Source organism: Hippoglossus stenolepis, chromosome 9, assembly GCF_022539355.2.
Source record: "Hippoglossus stenolepis isolate QCI-W04-F060 chromosome 9, HSTE1.2, whole genome shotgun sequence".
Classification (NCBI taxonomy): Eukaryota; Metazoa; Chordata; class Actinopteri; order Pleuronectiformes; family Pleuronectidae; genus Hippoglossus; species Hippoglossus stenolepis.
The window spans coordinates 27,014,415-27,039,413 of record NC_061491.1 but is presented as its reverse complement, the minus strand read 5'-3'; the positions used below and the strand labels follow the sequence as shown (position 1 = coordinate 27,039,413).

Sequence of the window (24,999 nt, the reverse complement as noted above, 5' to 3'; positions counted from 1 at the left end):
CCTGCATCCAGCTGCACATCTCCTCCTCCTCCTCATCCTCCTCCTCCTCCTCTCTGCAGGGTTTACCGGAGCAGCTGCAGGAGAAGTGGAATAAAAGAAGAAGAAGAAGAAGAAGAAGAAGAAGAAGAAGAAGAAGAAGAAGAAGAAGAAGAAGAAGAAGAAGAAGAAGAAGAAGAAGAAGAAGAAGAAGGGGAATGTGCCCAGGGTCCTTGAACGCATCAGAGAAGTCCACCTGTTGATTCTGCTCACTCCGAAGATTTCAGGAATACTTCAGGAACACTTCCTCTCACCTCTATGGCAAAGTTCCTGTCTGAGTTACTGGGCTGCACACTTCCAGACAAGAGCGCTGCGCCTCTGTTCGAGGTAAGATGCTGAAGTTCTCTCATCATCTATCACCAATATTCATCCATCACCAGGTTGCATGTTCACGGCATCACTTCTCCATGGCAACGGGAGGCTGCGGCAGCTCCCTGTGATTGACAGTTGCCAGGAGGTGCAGCTCTTCATTTAACAGTGATGCTGCTCCAGGTTTGGACTCAGCTCAGATCTTTATCTGATGCTTATCCTGCATGTTGCTGCGGATTCATGGTCATTTGAAAAATTGACCTGTAATATTCCTAAAACACGAGCGTGTGCTTCATCTCTGCTGCTGCTGCTCACAGTGAGTTTGTGACCAGCTTGTTTCACTTTGTGGGTTTTTTCTTTTCTCCTCCTCTGACATGGAGCAGATTTGATTCTATGATATTTGCAGTTATCTGCCAAGAATAATTTTAGGATGATTATGTTGAGATTTTCATTGTAACTTGGTGCCAGGAAGCAGAGTCTCAGGGGATAAATGGCTGAAACACTCAAGTATATGGGTCAGTGTGCCACACTTACACTGTGCAACACACACACACACACACACACACACACACACACACACACACACACACACACACACACACACACACACACACACACACACACTGCACCTGCTTGTTCTTCTGCCTCAGGACCGTTCACTTTTATTCAGCTCTTCACGGGCTGATGGATAAATCTGCTGTGAAATGTGTTTTTTGTTGAAAAATAGAAAAAAACTGCAGAACTTTTTGGGCTCCTTGTCTGATGTGTCACCCTGAAGGTTTGTCTTCGTGTTTTAAATCGTTCAACTGATGAAAACTGATGAATTAAGTGATTAGTGAAATTACTTTTTGGTTGTTGATCAGACAAGTGATGGGTGGATTGTCTTTATTTTATACACGTAACAAGACAAATTGCAATGACATATAAAACCTGATCCCATCTGCACTGGGAGCTGCTCACGATCCCCCAAGAGATGGAAAGTGTTGCTGGGACCCTTATTATCTGGCTTCCTGGGCTCTGAGAGGCAGTAGAAAATAGATGGATGTCTGTTGAATTGACGAAAGGCAAAAGAGAACATGGGTTGAGAAGGTAAAACAGGGAAGACGTCTCCAAAACAACAGTATCTTTGATCATACCCAGTTTTTTCAGCATCTCAGCAACGCCACTCCTACAAATCAGTGAAGATATGTATATGTTTACTAACTCTATATTCACCAGCAGTCCCGGATTGTTGTTAGTAAAAGTAAAAGTTACACAGATGCACGAGGAAGAACATGAGCCGATTACTTTTTGCATGACGTGTAATAATGTGACGTTTTCTGTCCGATTCCATTGATGAAACAAAAGGGAACACGATTAATTTTAGCGTCTGTCTGTTGAAAAATCGGGACCTGTTGCGTAACACGGGCTCAAAATGAAGAAAAACTGTTTTTTATATTCATCCCCATCACATACAAAACCCACATGGAGCCGTAATCCACTGCAGCCGCGGGACCGTTAATCCACCGGGCATCATCTCAATCTGCTGAGCACACACTGGGTGAGAGCCGCGTATTAAAATCATCTCAGAAATGTGTCGAAGAGGATCATCGCAGGAACTTCTGGGGAAATTAAATGATGACCAGATCGACCGGGGGACAGAGATTAGATTCACACGCGTTATATAAATCCACGTTTTTTTTTCAATTCCGCCTTCAGCCATGAAATCTGTTGAAGAGATGCTCTGCTGCTTTTTTGTCACACAAACATTTCACTGTAGATAAATAAAAACTCCGTCTGTTCGGACTTTGCTGCCTCACGTCTCCACATCGACATCAGGACTGGATTTCTATGCAGGAAAGTGGCAGCTGCAGGAGGAGAGCCACTCGGTGGAAGGTCCCACCAGAGCGAGCTGTCACTCAAAGATAACTGCTCGTCACAGAGGGTTTCTCCTGCCGGGCGGAGGGTTGAGTGTTGATGAAGCCCCTTCTTCTCCCTTCATGACAAACAGCTGCGCTTCCTCCCGAATGTGCCAAACACGAGAGCGAGCAGATTTCCTATTATCCGCAGCGATTTGTCATCAAGTGTCGACCCCCGTTACTCCTCTAATGGCTGCCGGATACCGGCGCCAAGAAAACTGAACTTTACTTCTTCAACAACTTTCAAAAGCTACTTTGACTATTGTTAATATAAACGATTCTTTTTGGGCACTTTTGATAATTATTGATCCTTTCCACTGATATTAAAAGCTTGAATAGAATCATATTTTGGGATAAGTCTCTCTGGCAAAACACCAAAATCAGATGGCGTCAAACAAAATCCAGGTGTAGAATAAACTTCTCACCAGAAACCTGCAGGTTCACAGATTCACATTTCTACCACTTGTAAAGTAAATAAACAAATGTGATGTAACTATAAATAGTTTTTAGTAATGTTTTGCTTGCAAATGATTATTATTATGTAAACTCTTATGTACAATGAATGAATTTAAACATGTGTGGTGGCAACTGAGAGGTTGCTGGTTCTATTCTGTTTTACATAAAGCACCTTGAGCTGCATTCTGTGCTCGGCTATATAAAGATTATTATTATTATTATTAGTGTTAATCTGAGGAGTTTTCCATGATTTCTGTCAGTTTTCCAGTTCATGTATTTACTATGTGATATCACCACACGGGGGCAGCGTGCAACACACATCCACGTGCAGCTCATTGGTCGACTGGAGTCCAGAGAGAGAGACTGTGATCTAATCCATCGACTCTCGGAGGAAACAGACGTTTAAATGTGACATTTCTTCCTTTATTCTCGATCTTGTGAAGAAGAACAACAAAAAAATCAGCTGCTCATTGAAACATCTTCTGGTTTTGAAAGGTTCAGCCTCAGCAGCAGGTCGAGGACTCTGCTCCAGTGCTGTTGAGAATGTTTAAATACACAAGTATCTGTACAAGCGTGATTTTTACTGCATTTAAAAACCTTAGAAGTCTCTCTCTAATGGTCGTGTGTTGTTTGTGTTGCATGTTTTGTTATTTTGGACAAAATGTGGGTGAATTCAGGACGTCACAGCAGCCGAGAGCTGAGGACACGAAGAGGACGCACTGTGCTTTCAAGCAGATATTGTTCATATAATCTGTTTGTCTCTGGATGTGGTTTCTTCTTTAAGTCGCTCTCGGGCTCAGAGCTGAAACTGAAAACAAATCCTCTTCTGTGAAGAAAAGGTGTGAACACAGACATCCAGTCCTTCAGTGAACTCAAATCACAACTGTCCTCTCATGATCCCGGAGGGAACGTGACGAGAGGAGGATGAGGATGAGGAGGAGGAGGAGGAGGAGGAGGAGAGGAAGGAGGGAGGGAGACGCTGGGAGGGAGTCGAGTGATAAGGAGCTTCACGTTTGAGGCGTCACCAGCTGTCAGTCATTATATAAGGAGCCAGCTGAGTCGTCATTAGAAACACTTCTACTATAAACTGTCACTTTCTATTGTTTGCATGCTGGACGTGATGTGCAGAGTGAAGGTAGAAAACCTTGTGTTCATCCTGCCTGGTTCATCTGCACTGAAGATCTTACAGTCAATGTTTGATTGAACGCGTCACGTGTCCGAATCGCACCGAACTCGGCGCTGCACCTCCCATGACCACTAGGAGTTCACGTACCAAATGTGAAGTCGAGTAGAAGAACGCTTCGTGAAGATATTTGCTCCACATACAGACGGACGTTTGTGGAATTAGTAAACGTTTGCTGAAGGTTTGACTCTCAGATGAGAAGAGGAATCAACTTAACTGTAAAACCACAGCTTTCGATGTTTTTAATCAGTTCTGCAGCTTAAGGTCAAAAGGTCAGAGCAGAAAAGTACAAATGGCGAATTGGAGAAGCCTGACAGGCGACGGTGGGAGCGTCTCCGTGCAGCTGCACTGTAAACATCAGGCGACTCGATGGAGTGAGGCCGATTTCATCTGAGAGGAAACTCTGCTGGATTTCTCTTCCAGCTTTTTAACTCTGTGCAAATATGCTTTTGACTGTGGTTTGATTTCCAGGAGACTCATTCACATGAATAGCAATGAGATGCTCTGGAGGCGCTCTGCATTCAGGAAGAGGAGACCCCCCGCCATTCATATGCACATAACAGTGTCTCATACACACCGGCTCATTGGCAGACACACACACACACACACACACACACACACACACACACACACACACACACACACACACACACACACACACACACAGTTATTTGCAGAACCAACCACTGCATATGCACACGTACAATTCTACATAAGCACAAACCAGGGGGTCTCTGGTCAATATGTGCTTGTTGATAGCAGCTTGCGTCTCTGCAGAAAATCAGGACACTTGCAGACACACACACACACACACACACACTTAATGTTGTGCACAGTAAAGATCTGTGTGTGTGTTTTTCAAATCATCATCTGCTAAAAATCATCATGCACAGAAACCTTGCACACAGAGTCAACATGTCTCATGCATGTCCCCCTTAAGATGAATTTAATACTTTTTTCATTTTTTTCAAGCCTTTTACGACTTCCTGTTAGTGTCAGTGTGGAACCATGTGACCACGGAGTTGACCTTGACCTGTGAGGGCGACTCCCCCAACAGAATGACCACGGCCCCACCGACACCTCATACATCATTACCCCGGGACGGCTGATGCACCGAGGTCCTGTGTGACCTTTAAACACACTCACACACACACACACACACACACACACACACACACACACACACACACACACACACACTCTGCGTCTGACCTTCCACAGAGGGCGAGCACGTTTCATCTGCAGGGGCGAGCGGCTCCAGCGGCGACGGGTCACCGAGGTCTCTGCCCGCTGGGACAGATTTAGCAGATTACAGTGGTTGACTCAGGATGACGGACATTAACGGCCTCTTGTCCAAAACACAAACTGCTGAAGTGGAGTAAATGTGCAGTTAAATGTAAAATACCAATTAACAGTGAACTCAGAACTGAGATTCTCTCTTTATCTTTTACGTGTTTGCGATTAGAGACGTTTTGATTCCTTTTTCCCTTTGAGATACTGAACCGATACCAGGACTTTGCATTTCGGCCGGTTCCTGTGCATTTGAGAAAAACAACAACTCTCCGCTCGGTTTCAGCTCCGTCACGTCTCCGAAGAGAATATTCAGCCTGTAGAACAGAATCAGCAGATTCACACATTTCTTCCATTTCTTTATTCCACAAAATATTTCTTCTCGTTTGACGTGAATCTTAGAAAAGAGACAGATATCAGAAACCTCCATGAGACGTCTGAAATGTCAGGAACCAAAATGTTCTGAGCTCGTGATCAGATGTGCAAAGACACCAGGCCATTCTCTCTCCGCCTCACCCCCCCCCTTCTCATTTTCCTCTACCTTCCCCTCACCTCGTCCCCCATCAAAGACGTGTTCAATCACAGACACCGTGACGCTCTCTCCTCTCTCTCTCTGTATACGACTCCTCCAAAGGTCACGGCAATTGTCTGCAGCAGTAAAAACAAAAAAAGGACAAAAATGATGAAACACATCTCTTCTGTTCCGAACAATCAGATCTTCTCCGTCAGACTCGGGGAACACGATTTGCTTGTTGACTCAAAGCGACGTCTGTGAAGTCGAGCCGTGGAATGAAGATCCCGTCTGATTGGGCTGAAGGCGGCATCATAAGATATGGATGATATATTTGCTCTTTGGTTTGCATGGAATTAACGAGATAATGACACAGTGGAGGTGAAGAGAGGTCAGGAGGGAAAGTTTGCGATGGGAAGCTTTGACATTTAAACTTTTCTGGGCGGAATGAAGGTTGATATCTCGGATATTTGCCCAATTCATTAAAAAACAGGTCATAAAGTGAATCCTTTGTTTGCTCCGTACTGAAATCACAAGTGATTTATAATCTGTGTTCAGCCGTTTCATCACTTCAGGACAAATGACTGCGCGCACTGCGATGAAAGCAGAACCACTCAGATTATACTCTAAACGAACTCGGTGCAGTTTGAGCCTTAATTTGTTTCCAGTATTTGATTTCTTTTTTATTCTGACACATTTCCTTTCATGTAAAGATAAAAAAGCTGCTCTAAAGTTTAGAGAGAATTTTAAATGCTCATTCCAAGTAATAATTTTACTGAGACAAAATGTGATAAATTGTCTTCGTGTCAGGTACAAATGTCTCTTTAGGTAGCGTGTGTCTCTCGGGGCACACGCAGGAATATTGTCCACAGAATTCACCGCAAGGAAAATTGTGTCCTACACGTAGAAGACGCAGATGAAGACGTCAGTCAGGTGGATCCATGGATATTAAAGAAAAGAACTCATATATTATATTAGGAAACTGATTTCTATGAGTTTGTGCAGTGTGGTGCATCTTGGGTGAATTTACAGGGCGTCTGTTGTGGGTCTTTACTGCAGGTATGTGTCCTCCTAGTTGGAGAAAGTTAGAACCTAACATGCAGCAGCGGGCCTGTAGGGGGGGCAGTGTGTTACAATACATGTGGCTGACTTACCCCCCCCCCTGCAACCTTCCCAGATGTTGTGCTCCATAGGCTCCTGCAGTAATCCTGTTTGACGGATATCTGATTTCCACCGAGACGTTTCTTCTGCCTGTGGAAACCAGACTTTCTTTTCAACACCTCTGCATCAGCTCTTTGGTGAAAATGTAAAAATGCTCACGTGAAGCGAAGAGACGCAACGTTTTTATTAAAACAAACACACAAATGAGCCAGTAAAAACTTTATCTAACGATTACTCACGGTGTGTTAAGCCCAAAATCCTTAATTAAAAGAAGAATGAACAGCAGCGTCTTCATTTAGCCTCCAACGGATTTATAAACCCATGAATTATTTGTACATCAAGACGTTTAGAACATTAAAGCTCTGAGGCTTGTGGGAGCTGAGGCTGTTGGATGCTTATAAATAATCATGTTACGATCTTTGTAAAACTGTTTTGAGTCCGTTAATTAAACAAATAAAAACCCTCCATCTTCCTGGAGGTTGGTTCTTCAGCAGCGAGCGTCAGGTTCCAGACTCGTTGTGTCAAAGGTCAAAAGATCCTGTCTCAGCCTCCATCCATCAGCTGTGGGACAAATAAATCTCCATCCACCCGTCGGCGGAAACCTGAATACGAGAAGTCGTCCAGTCTCACACCTGCACCCCCTCTCCTCTAACACCGTGCAACCCCCCCCCCCACAAAAATCTCCAGATGCTGCCGCTCGTAAAATCAAATCCACCGTTTCCTCCTGGAGGTTTAATGCTGCTTCCTCTGTGGATCAAATAATATATGTGTTGGGGTGGAGCTGTGTGTGTGTGTGTGTGTGTGTGTGCGTGTGTGTGTGTGTGCATGTGTGTGTGCATGTGTGTGTGCATGTGTGTGTCTGTACAAACTATAACTCTACACTGGGTGACAAACTGTGTGTATGAACATGTGCATGTATGTGATTGATGTGTGGACGTGTACATGGAGAGCTGTGTGTGTGTGTGTATTTGAGTGTGTATTTTTGTGTACATGTGTGTGTTTCTCTTGTCATTTTTTTAAGATTCATTAGGATTGGTTGTCGTCGTCTCTGTGTAAAAACTCAACATGTTCATCTCTGAGAATCACTAATGGCTCCATTCATCTTAACGGCTGCAGTTCAGCTATTTTGCATTTTTGCATTTGCAGCGTTTAGGAAGTGACATTAATGCAACAGAAAAGTGTCGACGGGGGAAGACCAATTATTGTTCAAGGAACAAAATGAATCTTCCTGCTTCTTAGATCCACATCCAGTGGTGGACTGCACATCTGGAGCAACGGGACATTTCCCACTGGCCTGATGGTCTTTTCGGCTTTGAACCCATAACTTGACCACAATGATATAAAGAGCAGGAATTAAGTGACTGACATTTCAAATCCACTTTTCTGGCAACCGATGTAAACAGAAATATTGAGAGGAAACAAAGATATTTCGCAAATTCTCTGGAAAGGAGTCAAATTCCCGTTTCCTAATAATGGTCCCAGTCCCCATCCACATTCATATGTTCCTATAAAACAAGTGAACAAATATGTAACTTCATATATCATGTGAGAATAACCATTCTAGTAACTAACGTGATGTTGTCTTCCTCTCCCTCTCTGCAGTGTCGGAGTCAACCTCCTCTGGGCCTGAGGCCTCCGTCCAAACAGAGGGTACGTAAACGTCTGAGACCTGAAATGACTCTTTACCTCCGTCAGACGTGACGCTTTCACCAGCGTGAAACTGTCGGTCTCTTTGTTTGTTGTTTGTTTGTCAGTCGACGCACAAAGAGCTGATTTACATCCACTGGGAGATGGAGTTTTTCAGGGAATAACGTTTGGATCCTTCAGGTTAAACATATTTGTGATGCTTTAAGAGCACAGACGTGTGGGATGTTGGTCTTTCGTGGAACAATGTGTTCCTCTGAGAGACATTCTGCACGCGCACACACACACACACACACCAAACACACACACACACACACACACACACACACACACACACACACACACAGACTGTACAGAATGTACCATTGAGTTGGTTCGGCGTACACAAAACATCACATGACCACAGCGGCGGACTGAAACACTGATTCGACTCCATCCCAGGTCGTCCTGTGATGGAGTCCCATGGGTACCTCTGGTGACCTTTGACCTCAGACGCTACTGGCTGATGATTCACGAGGTCCTGAGCAGTGACGTGCGTCTCGTTAGTTTGTATGGTTCTTCACCGTATCTGACGTGTTTGTTCATCTCCTCTGCTGCCACACAGAAATCTGTTATTAACAATTCATCATCTGAGGCAGCGACAGGATGTTATAAAATACAAAGATCGCATCATGTGACGTAATATTCTGGTCGTTCTCAAGTCAACGCTGGCAACTGAGGGGGACCAGGTTTTAGCTTCAGTGGTTAATGGGCTGAGGGCAACTGCTGAACGTCTTTGAAGATGGTATAACACACACACACACACACACACACACACACACACACACACACACACACACACACACACACACACACACACACACACACACACACACACACACACACACACACACACACACACACACACACACACACACACACGTTTAGGGTTGAACGCTGGAGGCCACCCCTTTGATCTTCTCCCTCTGTTTGACTCCTGTCTCCCCCCTCTCCTCTTACTTTCTTCTCGTTTAATGTCGTCCTCTCTCTCTCCATCGTATCGTATAACTACATCCATGAAACCTTTGTTGGAACAAGACAACAGAACTCTGATATTTCTGTAAAACACGTCCTGCCTCTTGAACTCGGGCTGATTCTCCGTCTCCGTCTGAGAACGCGGCCGAACGCGTCTTTCATCTCGCTCTCGCTCCTGATTCCCTCCGTCGGTCTTGCGAGTATTACATTTTAAAAGTATTAAAAATGATGGCGCTGATCATTTGAGAAGCATGAGCTCAGCGCCGGGCTTTTGTTCCCTGGTCAGAGCTTCTGAAAGCTGGAATGACGCATTTGTGTGTCAGTGGGTCACAGTTTTAGGGTTAAAGAGAGAAACGAGTATTAAATTCACCTCCAGCTTGTTACGTGTCATTTAACCGAACCTCCATGACGGACGGGAAACACCGGAGGGCCGGTGGAAACAGAACCGACTCTGTTCGGCTCTGAGCACCGGTGGTTTCACGGGTGTTAAGAAATTCTTCAGGCGACTAAACACAAACGGAGAGGAGACGGAGGACGATGACAAACCGCCACAAAGCCACAGACCTCAAGTCAGCGGAGGCAGCGAATACTTCATCCTTCACACCAATGTCCTGAGTCAAAATCACAAGATCCTCAGGTTCAGACTGTGACTGTTTGTTCGCAGGAAAAACGTTGTGTCATATTATCACAGGAAGTATTACAACTGAATCAAGATGCTCCTTTAGTGCTGTTGTAATTCTAAGAAGCTGATTATCCTGCATGACGGCAGCAGGGTGTGTGTGTGTGTGTGTGTGTGTGTGTGTGTGTGTGTGTGTGTGTGTGTGTGTGTGTGCGTGCAGAATAACTCAAAACCAGATGGACAGATTATTATGGAGTTTTATCTCCAGGTGATTAACTTTTAGAGCTGATTGGTTAAAGGTCAAAGGTTCAAGGTCCACAAACAGAGACATCTCTAATATCGTTCAGAAATCATGTGATAAAAGAAAAGTCAGGAAATGATTCACCATCATAAGATGTCATGTGACAGAAGAAGTCAGGAAATGGGGTCATTCATGGGTCAAACATCGATTTTTCCAGGGATCGCTGCCCCCTACAGGACAAGAAACACAAACACAACCCCCCCTTCTCCACGTCAGCTGACAAATCTGCTTCCTACAAGGCTTCCTCCAGAGGAATAATCCAATTTTTATTTCCGCAGACCTACAGCATGCATGCCATCGCCGCAATGAAGCCCACGGGATTATTCTCCAATTCAAACATGGTGTAGTCAGCTCTGTTTTCCTTTTCTAGGACGAGGTAAACACTGATTGTTTGCTGATCGTCTGTGTTTTTAGTCTAAAGAAGAATCTTCACTGAGGGACCAGTTTTATTAATGAATACGAGGCCGGATGCAGACACGGTGGTTTTAGACTGAGGATGTTTTCTTTACGTCGCAGGTTGAGATTATTCATTTCAGTGATGTTTGCCTTTGTTTATGGACCGAGCTGTTTTTAGCTGCACGGATCTGATCCGTCAGACGTTAGACAAACATCAGTTAGACGGTAAAATGGATCGTTTTAGAGACAACTGCAACTTCACAATAAAGCTCAGGCCCAAAAGCCCCTCAGATTCAATCAGGCTGCACCAAATCTCACACACTCATAGATATCAGTCCTCTAGATGTGTCTGATTGTTTTCATAATGATGAGGAGTTATTCTCTGGGAGATCAGAGTCTCACAATGTTACAGGAAGGGAAGAAACAAAAACTCTTCGGGGTTGTGAGTGAAATAAACAATTTCCTGGGGACATTTCTGTTCTTATTCCTGTTTGTTGGTCTGTTTGTTTGTTTGTGAGAAGGATTATGTGACAGTGGCAAAGAAAGAACTTTTTCTTTCAGAGAATAATTCAAGGATCTTGATGGAAAAAACAAAACGGGCACATTTATGGGACTGATACCGACGAGTGTGTGTGAAATTTGGTGCAGATACATTTGAATGAATTTAAATGTGGTTTAAAGAAGGAGACTGAGATCTGTGGACTTTATGCTGAGTGACATTCTGGATATTTAACATTTTCACTCTTGTCTGTTTGTTTATTGGTTTGTTTGTCAGCAGGAAGAAACAATATCTAAATACAGGATGTGAGTCTGTAAAGAAAGAGAGAATTTTCATTTGTTTTTGACATTTTAACCAATGAGAATAATTCCTGTATCTTGATGAACTCAGACAGGACTGACTGTGTGTAATTTGATGTTGAATTCAAAGGTCACTCACTCATTTAGATTCGCTGCAGTTTTGACATTCTTGTGTCTCATTTTCCTTCTAAGCCGTCACTGTAATCGCGGTGAGCGTTTAGAGAACGGTGTAGAAGCCAAATGAAACATGCAGTCAATCTCTCGGACAAATATCAAAACTACACGCCCGGCTCTGAGTACACGGTCGCTCCGCAGCGCCGTGGCCTGATTCGCTGACCTGGTTCACGGTGAATGACGGACGGACCGGGGTCACGTGATTCAGAAGTCTTTTCAATCTAGGGCAGGGCAGCGGCTGTCCAGAAACCACACAGACTTTGATCCGGGCTTTGTAACAGAGTCACGTGACGGCCGTGCACAGCTCGTGGTCAGAGAATCGAAAAAAAAAGGACAAAAAGAGATTTACTGGACGTCTCAGGAGGGAAAATATCAGTCGCAGAGGAAAATTGTGACCAGAATCTGACGCTGGGATCAAATAGAGACGAGGATCGATTCTAATAAATGCAAAACAGAAAAACATTGATTACTAATTAGACGTAGTTTTATGCAACAGAATACAACTGCAGGAGTAATCATGTAGGAGGAGGAGGAGGAGGGGGGGCAGGGAGGTCAGCGGCTCGACGTCTCCGTTCAGCTGTAAAAAATAGTAAATTCAACCAGGTCAGCTGCAGTTCAGAGCAGCCTTCATCAAGATAATCGTCCCGTTTCCCTCAGATGTCGCAGAGCGGCGGCTTCCTGGTGGTCAGCCTCCCTCAGCAGCTTTGTAGTTGTCACAAGTCACAGGTCAAAGGTCAGAGGGAGAAGCGCCGCTTTGAGGTCCGAGTCCCCGAAGCGATTATCTGCGCTACTGGAAATGAAAACGCCGAGAGGCCGAGTGGACGTTAGAGATGTTGGACGAGCGTCTGTTTACTGCGTCCTGACTCTGTGACCCAGCCTTTCTATTTATTTGTTCCTGTCAATTGCTCCGACATCTGAACCTTGGAGCCGTTTGAACAGTGACTAGTTGTCAGTCGTAATGTGAAGCTGCTTCCAGACGTGACCTGAACTCCGGAGATCCTCCGCAGAGTGAGCACCTCCGGAGGTTCTGCAGATTCTCTCCACCTGGTCCTCTGGTATAAAGTCTGTAGAAAGTTGAAAGTCCAGTGAACATGAGTAACTTTTACTTTTCAAATGACCGACAGGGTTGAGACACGTCGAGTACGTACACGAGTATTGTTGCGTGTTAATAACCATATTAAATAAAGATGGACGACATGACACCTCCACAAAAGTGAAGCCAAACCATCTTGATCGCCCCCTGGTGACACTACCTACGGACGCCAGTAGCTGCAGTGTGACTTCTCTCTGCTTCTCCTTCATAATTCCTAAACATCTGATGACCTCTCACTGTTCTTTCTTCTCAGTTAGTCTCCGCGCTGCCCAGTAAACGACTCGCATAACTCGGCCTGAGCCTGAATTAATAACCATCAGGACTAAGTGACGGGAGGGAACAGCCGGTTCGCTGGCACGGCCGAGGGTCAGAAAGCTCGGAGATTACGCCGGTCACGCTCCCGCTGCAGGAGGTCATCTGATAAAGAGCAGAAATGAACCAGACGTTATCCAAACAGCTCGTAAATTATATCGGTCATTACGTGGCTGCTCGGGTTTGGGAATGATCCGAGCCAACGTGGTCGAGTGCGGAGCTTTGACAGCGGCTCGTGTCGCTGCTTTGTCCAGGAGAAGAAGGCTATATTAGGAATTTGTGAAATATGAGTTGATCTCTTGATCCTCGGGCTAGATAATGCAAACCTCCATGATTTAATCAGCATAATCCCTCTTGTTGCTAATATGCTTTAAGAGGATTTATCTCTATATGTTATTATGGCGTCAATTCCTCAGAAGAGATTAGTAATTTTCTCTCTGAATCATATGTTCGATCGTATTATTTAAAAAAAAAAAACATATTCTATAAAAGAAAAAGGATTTCGTGACACACACACCTACACGCCATCGAACACATGTTCACGTGTTGCCTCGACCAGAAGCAGAATGAATACAACATCCAGTGTGGCAGCATCAACGTGGCCTTTCCCATTGATTTCCTGTTTGTGTGTCACAGAGAAACATGTCGGCTAATAGGCTGAGTTATGCAACAGCATGCAGCCGTGGGCTTTTACTCATAAATCCCTGCCAGTGCTCAACTTGAGGAGATTAAAGTTGAGTGAATGCCCACCCTGACTGCAGCGCGTGGCTGCAGAGTCGCTTCCGCTCGATTGTATTCTCTGCTGGAATAAAGAGAAGCGGACTGGGAACCTTTGTTTTGAGGAAAGGTTTGATTTCGTGCTCTTGAAGATGCAGCAATGTTTATTAATCTGCACGAAATTTCCCAAATTGAGAATGTCAAGCTCTTCTGAGTGATTTCAGCTCTTCTGGGTGACATTCTAGTTCCATTTTGTGAAATTTTGTGCAGATTAAAAACCATTTAGGCGTCTTCAAGAGCAAGAAATCAAATCTCTATTGAAAACAAAAGTATCTCACAACGATAAAGAAACTGATAAAAAATCTGGATGCGCACCGTAATTGAAACGGTTCTTCCCCTGATCCATAGTTCAACCTAGTTTCGCTGATGAAAACATCTTCAGTAAAAACCTGTCTGAATTATCTATTAAAACATTTTCCTGCTCGTGCAGCAGCAGTTTTCTGCAGAGTTATGAATCTCACCCCAGTGACTCAGCAAACTTCACAGTCATTTGTGTCTGCACCTCATAATTCCCTCGGCACAAACATAGAGGAGATATTTGTTCATCGTCTCTGATTCCTGGGACAAACTGTTAATCACTTGGTTCTTTCTCTTCTTTCTCACAATCCACAGTTTTTCTCAGTATTCGTCTGGTGGTCTGTGTCTTCTGTGTCAGCGTCGGGTCGTCACGTGACCTGCGGAGAGAAGCACTTTCATTCTGCTCCGTCGGCTCTTTCTCCGTTTAACGCTTCGACTTTAATTAGCCCGTGTGTGCTGCCCACATTCTGCTGCACATTAAACGCAGATGACGACCGTTACTCTGGGCGAAGGCACCTGTCCCGCCGCAATAAATCACACGTTTTTATTAGCGCCATAATTTTCCCCCCGTCGTGCCGTCAGTGGCGTCCACCTCCACTGCCCCACAGCTCATCAGGTTTCTGCTCGGTCGCTGCTTTGTGCCAATAGATTTATTTGCTTTAGTTTGCTGGATTAGTTTTGACCGATACACTCGACTGAGGAACGTGATGAATCGAGCAGCGCGAGGAGCCTGCAGCAGCGATTCTGGAGATGTTTAACTCTAGTTTTACATTTTGTCTTAGTTGTTCCATGTTCCTTAAAAGAAGCGAACACTTCAGACGTCATGCTGCTTCAGCTCATGTCCGTGTGAAAGCTGATAACTCTCATCCATGAAGCACTTCTAGAGACTTCCACAGATATTGAATAGAATCCTGTTGTTGTGTAACAGGCCACATGTGCAGTTTTTATTATGCGTAATTCATTTTGAGGCCTTGAAATTCAATGACCTTACAGTACGATTTCTTTGCTCCACTGCACGAAACAACCCTGATGTACTGAATTTACATGTTTCTGATTTAATGTTAGCTTCTGACCATGTTTCTCGTCTTTCTTTTCCCCGCAGACGACTATTTTTGGGACGTTAAACAACGAGAGAGCGCGATGTGACAACAGACTGGTGAGTCACCTGCACTTTAACTTTCTGTAACCGCAACGTGACGCAGGCAAAGTCCGGACGTTCGGGTTCTGAGGGCGTCACGCTGACGACGGCTTTAATGGAAAAACAGCAAGTTGTGGGAATTTCAATTAACCTCAAATTCCTGAGGATATATATTCCCAGAAGCAGCAACAGATGTCCACGATGCTGTGTGTGTGTGTGTGTGTGTGTGTGTGTGTGTGTGTGTGTGTGTGTGTGTGTGTGTGTGTGTGTGTGTGTGTGTGTGTGTGTGTGTGTGTGTGTGCATGCATCCTCTAAATATGATTGAATGTACCTTTTTGTGAATATCGACACACTATGAGAAGGACGTGGTCTTTCAGCTGCGTTTGGAGCTTCCTCTGCTCGACAGATGGTGGAAGTCTTGTGTCTTTGTGGATGACACCAGGTTTCTGTTGATCTCCTCTTGTCTCTCTGCTGCTGTGAACTACAAACGAGGATGGCAGACGCCACAGAAAGCCAATTAACCAGCTACAAAGGCAAATTATTAAGCTGGCTTCTTGTTTACGTGGCTACTAACTGTGGGAGCAGGCGAGTCCCTGGTGAGCTTGTGCCAACTGGCACCACTTGTTTAATCACTTAGCCCAGCGGCACAGAGTGAGGCCGGGCAGATTTACGGTTTCGTCCATTTCCCATTGATCAGAAAACAATGGACGTGTCTCTTTATGCTCCGTCTACAAAGCACCCAAGGGCCCCGGGACCATTCAGCAGCATCTCTGTGCTCTGACCGCCGGCCCCTGGCTTCATTCAGTCAGGTCCCAGTAATGCACGGCAGCAGGTGGGGGGGCGGACCACTGGGGATTCACAGACATCTGATGGAGCTGATCATGAAAGACGTTTAGACCCTTTGAGAATGTAGAGATGTTCCGGTGGAATGTGTCCAGGTTCCTCAGCGGCTCCGAGTCGAGGGACTCACTCTTTATTCGGGTTGGAATTCATGTTAATAGACGTGAGCACGAAAACCTAATTCGACCAAACCAGGTTTAATTCATAATGAGACCGATAAATGATTTTCATTAGAAACTTGATATTTGAGTTATCACCTCATTTGAATCTCTCCTGCACACTCCGGGGATTTTCAACTCTTGACCCTTTTTAAAAACGTGGGAGAAACATATTGACAGATTTAATAATCTTATAATGGCCAGAACGTAAAACCACACACTTTCTGGTTGTAGGAAACTCAGAGTGGTGATTGAAATCTCACAGAAACTCGTTTTAATTACTCGGATCCACGCGACCTGGTACGAAAACCTGACCCACAACAATGTGCCTTAATATATGACGCACATCCGAACCCCTGATTTTTAAGAACAGTATCTTTTTCACCTGATCGTGGATTATGAAGAGAACTAGATTACTTAGATATACAATATAATCTCCTCACCTATTCTACCACTGCTGACAACACCTCTTTCATTGCTGCTCCTTCATGTCTGTACAGATACTTCAAACGTTGTCCTACTTGTTCCTGCAACAAAACTCATACACGTAAAAGAAGGTTTTAGATACAAGAAAAGAAAACTGATTTTATTTGCAGCCGTTCTCCTGAAGCGGTGCAGACAACATGGATCCACATGCATGAATTTATACGGTTTTCAAAGGGATCTTAAATTCCTCCCTGTCACTCGTCACCTCGCTCTGTGTCTGTGCATCATCGGGGGTCAGAGATCAGGGTTTTTAGGGTTGTAAAAAAAAAAACACCACATCACATAAAACCAGGCTTCATTTCTCTCCAGCTGGTTTCAGTCTTTCAGACGATCCAGATCCATTTCCCTCTCTCTCCCAGAGCAGTGGGAGTTCAGGTGAGGTTTCCTCCTCCTCCCTGACTTCACGCCTCCTCTGGATGTTTTTGCCTTTGGGCTCACGAGGCCCAGGTGGAGGCGGCGTCGGGCGCTGGCCGAAGATTATGCTAATGTTATGGATCGTGAACAAAAGAATCTCAGTGGGACCGGCAGCCGGAGAAGACGAGTCGCCCTGATGTCGCCGCTGACGGCTTAACTCTCTTAACGCATCACGGCTCTTTGTGGGATTAATCTAATAATGAACTCAGAGTTGTGCCGAAATCCTAATTGATTTTTTTCACCCATGTTGAACTGCGTTTGAAAAGTGGATAAATCCGACTCGCAGCTGACAACCAGGCTGAGGACTCGTGTCTTTACATTCTGTGACATAGAAGAAGATTCATTTACTGATGTTAGATTTCAGTTGTAAGTCATTAGAGCTGTTTCCATTAGGACAAGGATCATTAACCGCAGCCTTTTGTGGACGATTATGAAACATTTTGATGAATAAACGAATAAAACTCCGATTGAATCAGAGCCCTGTGACCGTTATTAGAGATTCGCTTCACACGAGGACGACAGTAACTCTGGTTTTTTAATAACTTCTGAGTCTTTTTAACTGATCTCAGTTCAGCTTCACTCTTCACCTGGAGCTGGTTGTGACAGTTGAAGCTGACTCTCAGTCAGTTCTTCTCACAGGAGATGGAACCCACTCACCAGAGTTACAGAGAACAGACGCTCAGGGAGAGAAGGAGGAAACTTTCTCCTCGTTCACACTCACACATCAGACTCTGACTTTGTTGCAGCTTGAGTGTCTCCTAACAAACCAGGTGGGAATCTGATCTGTGTTTTCCAATGTCTGGGTACATATTGTGCTCAAGTGCACTTCGGAAAATGCCTGTTGATTGACACGTCCTTGTCCTTTGCAGGGAATTGAACTCGAGAGCGGTCGGCCCGTGAGGCTGCTGCCAAAGTACATGTGCACGCTGGCGCTCATAGTTCGTTTTTAACATTTGCTCTTTTCACCCTTTGCTCACAGACCCAGAACGTCCCTGACACAAATATAAACCAGGCCCAGAGAGGTATGATGAGCATGTGGCACATGAACGGTTTTTACAATCCAGGCTGGTTGCATAAGACTGATATAAGGACACTGGTAATGTAAACGTGTTTTTAAAAAAAAAAGAAAATCCAGAAACCAAAGTGTTTCTTCAGAGACCAGATTTTTCTCCAACATCAGCAAATCAGTGCTGGGAACGTGGACGTCGGCCAAAACCAGAGAGCAGCAGTTCTTCCTCCTCGTCCATTTGTGACTCAGCAGCAGGAACAAGCCAAAGGTTCATTAACGCTCGGTGACTGTCAGTGGAAGTAATGAACCCGGGGCCCAGAAGTCATGGTTACACCACACAAACACGAACTGTGTTTACACGCAGCCAAATAACACAGAGGTGAGATTAGACCTCGAATAAACACCTCATCGTTCAATGAGTTCGACCCAATTAGATGGAAAAACGTCTACGTGGTTTTTGTTCACCGGGAACAAAACAACAAAGTTCTAAACACATTTAAACTAAACGTCTTTTATACACCGAGGGCGATTTGCACCTTCTTGCCAGCTCTTGTTTTGAAAAGCACTTTCACACAGAGGGTTGAATGTCTTGTGAGTTTTCGTTCTACGAATAAATGCATCGACCAATCACCGTTCATTTTCGTAGTCGAAGTTAAAACAGCAATGTTCCTCAGACAGATGCCAGACGCTGCTCTGTCTCAATGAGATCCCATGATCCTCTGCTCTGTCGTCACCAGCAGGACATCCAACTGTCCCGCTGACGTCCTAAAATATGTCCTGAACCGAGGCCTTGGTCATGACATGGAGACAGTGGACTCAGTGGACTCGCCCCTCAGTGTGTAGAGGTCTGAACTTGGGGTCATATAGAGAGTTTGTTATGAGGCCTGTTTGTTGTTTTACACTTCTGTCACCTCTGTGCTCATGAGCCTCACAGACGGAGACACTCGTCTCCAGAGCGTCAACATTTTTCTGACACTGACATTTTTGTCTAATTGAACATGTAATCCCGTTAGAGGCCCACGTGTGACCAGCGCCGTTTGGAGAAGGGATTAGTCCACGGCCCGGTACAGTAACACTGCTGCTGACATGTTGACCTGCGTGGCCCCGGTGGGAATTGAACCCCTGACCCAGGCTGCGCTGGTGAACGGCCCCCACATGGCGCCTAAGTGACCACCAGTGAATCAATTATATTAATGGAAGATGTTCGTGAAGACGCTGTGATGTCATCGGGTTTCGCCTCCGATTCCCCAGAGCTGCCATTATCGTCCGCCGTGTGTCAATCACACCGATAGGGTCAAGACTTAGGTTAAGGTTAGGGGTGGGGGGTTAGGGACTGCATTATGTCAATGAGTGTCCTCACAACTATAGAGAGACGTGCATTTGTGTGTGTGTGTGATCTAAAGTAACCTTCTCTTGGCATCAGACTGGGCACTGTCTCACACACACACGTCTTATGTAACCCTGTCATAGCAGGCTGCTGCTGACACACACACACACACACACACACACACACACACACACACACACACACACACACACACACACACACACACACACACACACACACACACACACAATAAACACTGAGCCACAGTGATGAAATTAGCCGTCTGAGGAGCAGAGGGAATATCGGGTGGATCTGTTCTGATGAGTTTATTTTGAAAGGGCCGGCTCCATGCTGCTGGTCTTGTGATTCTGAGTCAGAGCCCGGACGTCGGCCTCCGGCTCTCTGCTCCAACGTGCTGCTTCTGTACAGAGAGCGATGACCTGCTGACGTTTAAAGTTTAAATAGCGTCGACTCTTCCTGGAAATGTCACTTTTGTCCCGTAACGTGTGAGGACGTCTCAGTCCTCAGGTTTCATTTCATCTGATGATGTCAGTTTTTAGTTCAGGGATGAGAAGATGTCAGGGGTCAATACGTCAGTTTAAAGTTTGTATTTCACAAATGCAAACATCGTCAAACATAATCCATTAGAATCAAGACATAGAAATAGTAACTGGTTAATGTTAAAATACAATTTCCTACTCGTACCACAGATATTTTCGTGCTGCGAGTGGTAAAAACAACTCTCATTTATGAGTAAGAAGTTGAATAGTCACATTAGTGTTTAAACAGCGTTTGTCATGAGAAGATCAGAGAAGATGCGTGAAGTTGTTTTCCTCTGTAATTATTTGTCCTGAGTCATGAGAAGTCGGCGTCTTTGTTGAAAAGCCGACGTTTTGACCTTGACGTCTCTGAACCAGCTCCGTCCACTTAACCTCCGGACCTGAACACAAAGGCAGAGTCGCTCTCTGACCTTTGACCTTCAGAGTCTTATCTTTGATGTGCAGATGGCAAAAACAAAAAAACAAACTGTGATGGACTGGCGACCTGTCCAGGGTGAACCCCGCCTCCCTCGCCCAGTACCAGCTGGGATTGGCTCCGGTCATTGACTTTTAGCTTTATCCGCCATCCTGTTTTCATCTGTGTCTGTTTGTCTGTTAGTTTGCGTCATTAAACAAAATCTACTGGACAGATATCAACAAAACTCAGTGGAAGGGTGGAAGAAGGGTCAGAGAAGAGCTCGTTACATTCTGGTGCAGATCCACGGATGTTAAATACTCAATTTAACTGTTGGGCCTTGATGGACGAGCTCTTCTGAGTGACTGTGCTGTAGTTTGGGGGGTTTTCACGATAACCAACAAGCTTTAAGATGTTTCCTCACCCGGGGTCTGACGAGTCTGAAGACGAAGCTGAGGAGATGATTAAAGGACCAGAAAAGATAAGAAACACTTAAAATACTAAAAAGCTTTATCTCACATTAACCAGCCGAATCTAAACTAACAACAAACGACATCTCTGAACTTTAACGCACCTCTCACACTGGACCAATCGTAGCTCACCTCCGCTCCTGTCGACGTGACCGAGCGTTTAATTCACTCCACCCCCCCCGTCGAATGCAGTAATCCAAGAGGAGATGAAATTGGCTTAGTGACTGTGGACCTGTCTGTGGAGCGAGCGTCACAAAGGACGGCAGTGAACAGTTTAAGCTGATTAACCCCAATAAGTCGCTTTATCTCATTAAAGCTCGACTTCAGAGGCTCGGCTCTGTGGCTCCTATGAAATATGAGTGAATACAGTCGCTTTAATTAACATAGTTTGACTCCGAAAAGCTTATGTTCCACTGACTTGTGTTTTCAGCTCACGCCACCTCCTCTGAATGTCAGATTATTGGATCTGACGGTTCCGACACTTTGAGCAAACGTCTGTCATCGTTCATACGTTCAACGCAGACACACATTCTCACACTTACTGATACCGATCGTAGACTTTATGTAAAGTTTGACAACAAGACAGCCCCGAAATATGAAGTCAGAATATTTTGGCCGCCCCCTGGAGGCTGGCTGCAGTACAGGTCTAAAACCTCAAACCCTGCCTCCACTATGGTAGCAAATGGGACACCCTCCAATTATGAAGTATGTGTGAAATGATTTATTTGTTCGTGTTTCTGATAGTTTTGAAACACAGGTTGAATGTGGCTGTAATTCAAACACTGTGTAGTTAAATATAATAAATACATTAGTCGATCTGAGTCAACGGAGCCAAACTAATGGTGCGTTGTTCAGCTAATTGGATAAATAGAGCAGACGCTGATTAGTGGCAGTTGTGGGATTGTTGAGTTGATGCAGATTAGGGTTTGATTTATTTTTTATTAATTTATTCTTATCTTTAGAGAATATCAATTCCTGTTTTCCCAAAGATAAGAACCGTCACCATGTTTGTCGTTGTCGGAAACAACAACGTAAAGGAAGCGTGGATGTTTAGTGAAAAGGACAAATCTGTTTTTGCATGTAAAGGCGGAATAAATTGAACCTTAACACGTATGTGAACAGTAAAAAGGAGCCATGATTAACATAATAAGAAGTAAATACAGGTTATTATGCACATTATACACATAAATACACATTAGTACCTGGACGTAGGACACACTGTACAACCTCCCGAGACCAGACGCCCTCTGATAATCGATGAAACTGATGCCGCCGTCAGACGCCTCTAATTATGAGCAGTCACCGTGCGGCGGTGGAAACAGTGCGGGTAATGAGTTTAGGCGGTGATCCGTGCGCTCTCATATTAGTCAGCTGACATTACGAGAGGAAGAGTCAAGCTTCACCTCCTGCTTCTTTCACTGCGACAGAAAAAAAAACTAATCAGAGCCATTCCATTAAATATGTTTGTATTTTTTGTTTCTGCATGTGATGTCATGCACAGACGGGATTCGGGAAAGACAAACAGGGATTAGAGTGATTGTTCCTGCAGCTTGTGTGATAGCAGCACCGAGCGAGTGATGATTGAATGAAGAAATTGTCGAAATACATGAAAAGAAAAAAGGGGCAGAAACAAAGAAATGAGAGATTTTTTGCACCAGATGAATAATTGAAGATGCAAACTAGAATGACACCTCTGCCAAGTCCCAGCCGTCCCCTTATCAAACCACGTTTCAATCTGCTGGATCCATATTTTTACTTGGACGTGCACCAAATTGCACCAGCTCATAAATATCAGTCTTCTAATTATGCCTGTTTTCTTTCTATGAAAACGCCCGAAAGAAAAGGGGGTGAAACACGTCTTGATCTGCCCCTTTGCCCTTTGTCCGGATCCACGCCAAATTCTTTTCTTGGTCCACGTCCAATCCTTCCGCCGAGTGTGGTGGAAATCCCTTCAGTGGTTTTTTGTGTAATTATGCTGAAAAACAAAGGAATAAATCACCTTTAACATAAGAGATTAACAAGAAAACAAACCAAGAAGAAGGTTTCTGCTGCAGAGCAATTCAAATAAATATACTAAATATTTATCAAAAGTTTTCTCGACTCTACAAGTATCATAAAAACTGCTGCATTGCTTTTTAATTAGAAATTCATATAATAACAATACGTGTAGAACATACAGACGTCTCTGTTTTATGTATTTTCACTGTAGATCCTGTGGTGTTTGCGTCCTGCTGTCCAAACGTCTCTTTGTCCCCCCCTCTCAAATTGTCCTTCAGTATCAGCAGCAGTGGGACGGACGCCCGCGGGAGGTTAACAGGGGAACAGCAGCTCCTCTTATCGTGTCCGAGCACAAAGCCTCAGAAAACAGTGTGTTTTAAATTTATGCATTGAAGATGCTCCGGGCTGCACTGTGCATACATCAGCTGCTAAACTAACGGGACGTTCAGATCAGATGATAAACAGTCTTTTGTTTGTGTCGGTAAAGGAGACGCACATCAGAGCAGGCGATTCTTATATTCTCTCTTAATATTAAGGGTTCATGTTTTATTCACGACACGTCGTGGCCCCGTGGCCCGCACAGGCTGTTTTATTCAGTTAAGTGAGATTACATTTGTTAAGTCAGTAGTTAAATTGTACGACAAGGATAAGGTTGTGTACATTTTCACGCACCGTCTGGCGCGAGCGGTTGTGTTGTCACGTCTGTCACACAGCTCAGGACATGACAGGAAACATTAGGGCTGCAAATACCAGACTCAGCTGATGGAGAGACAGACGAATGTCAGGAGATATTAAAAACCGCTTGTTATAATCTGTCAGAGCCCAAAGTGACAGAGTCAGAATATAAATAAGATATTCAGTTTATTCTGACCTTGGTCACATTATGTGGACATGAATACGTCTTGATCTAATTATGATTTTCAGGGAGTTACCAGCTGCTCGACAACACATGACCTGAGTGTAAACAGGAAGTCGGACATGAAGTTGATCTGAGTCATAATCGCACTCTGCTCTGTAACATGTAAACGGGCATGAATGGAATATTCTATTAGCAAATCAAATAAACATTGTAATATAAATCATATCGTATAATAAGGTCAAGAGTCAGATTATTGGTGTCCATGTAAACGTTGTTACGACAGGTACTGAACCCTGGAGATTCTACAGAAACAAACAAGACATTAATAATAATAATAATGACTTGAATTTATGAAGCTCTTTTCAAAGTACCCAAGGCTGCTTCACAGAGTCAGTAGAAATCCAATAAATAAAATCAGACAAAGCGTTCCCTGTTGTAAACACAGTGTGAGCGCTGAGTCGCTGAGATGCTTGGAAATCCATGACGTGATGATGTCACACCACCAAGACCGACATCATGTCATGATGTCACCAGCTCCTCGTACGTCGTCAGAATACAAACGCTGAACGTTTTTTAATGTTTGTTTGGTGATAAATAATAATGAAGCATAAAAAACCGTTGTGTGACTTTCTGCGTTCAACACTCATCACAAGATGAATAAAGTCCTTGAGGCTCCTGCTCCAACACAACAACTTCCACTTTCACAACCACACAAATGTACAAATCAAATATTCCACACGTACGTGCTGCTGACGTCGTCTGTGTGTGTTTACAATGAAGTGGTGACACAGTGATTGTGATGAACTGTAACGACTGGATCAGATATATTCTTTATTCCAGCTAATGTTTTTAATCCTGTAGATATAAAACCATATATAACGCCCTCACATCTCCCAGAGGTGTGGGGGCGTGTCTCTGGTTTTTTCAGCACATCTGCATAATGCCCCTCGGCTGCTCTCATTGATTTGTAAAGGTCGGCGTGCCGTCGTTTGCTGAGGTGTAATAAGAGCGATTGTTTTCAGTTCCCTCATCGTAAAGCTGCCACATAATTAATGACTGATTAATTAGCAGGTTCAT

General features: G+C 44.4%; 1 protein-coding gene across 1 annotated transcript in view; it reads left to right on the top strand.

The window, feature by feature from the left end:
* rasgef1ba (RasGEF domain family, member 1Ba) overlaps positions 1-24,999 on the top strand; it is a 74,749-nt gene continuing 49,750 nt past the window's right edge. The window contains exons 1-3 of the mRNA XM_035166724.2: positions 1-363; positions 8,447-8,494; positions 15,372-15,425. Coding sequence (XP_035022615.1) covers positions 295-363; positions 8,447-8,494; positions 15,372-15,425 — 171 coding nt within the window. The 5' untranslated portion in view covers positions 1-294. The remainder of the gene's footprint in view (positions 364-8,446; positions 8,495-15,371; positions 15,426-24,999) is intronic.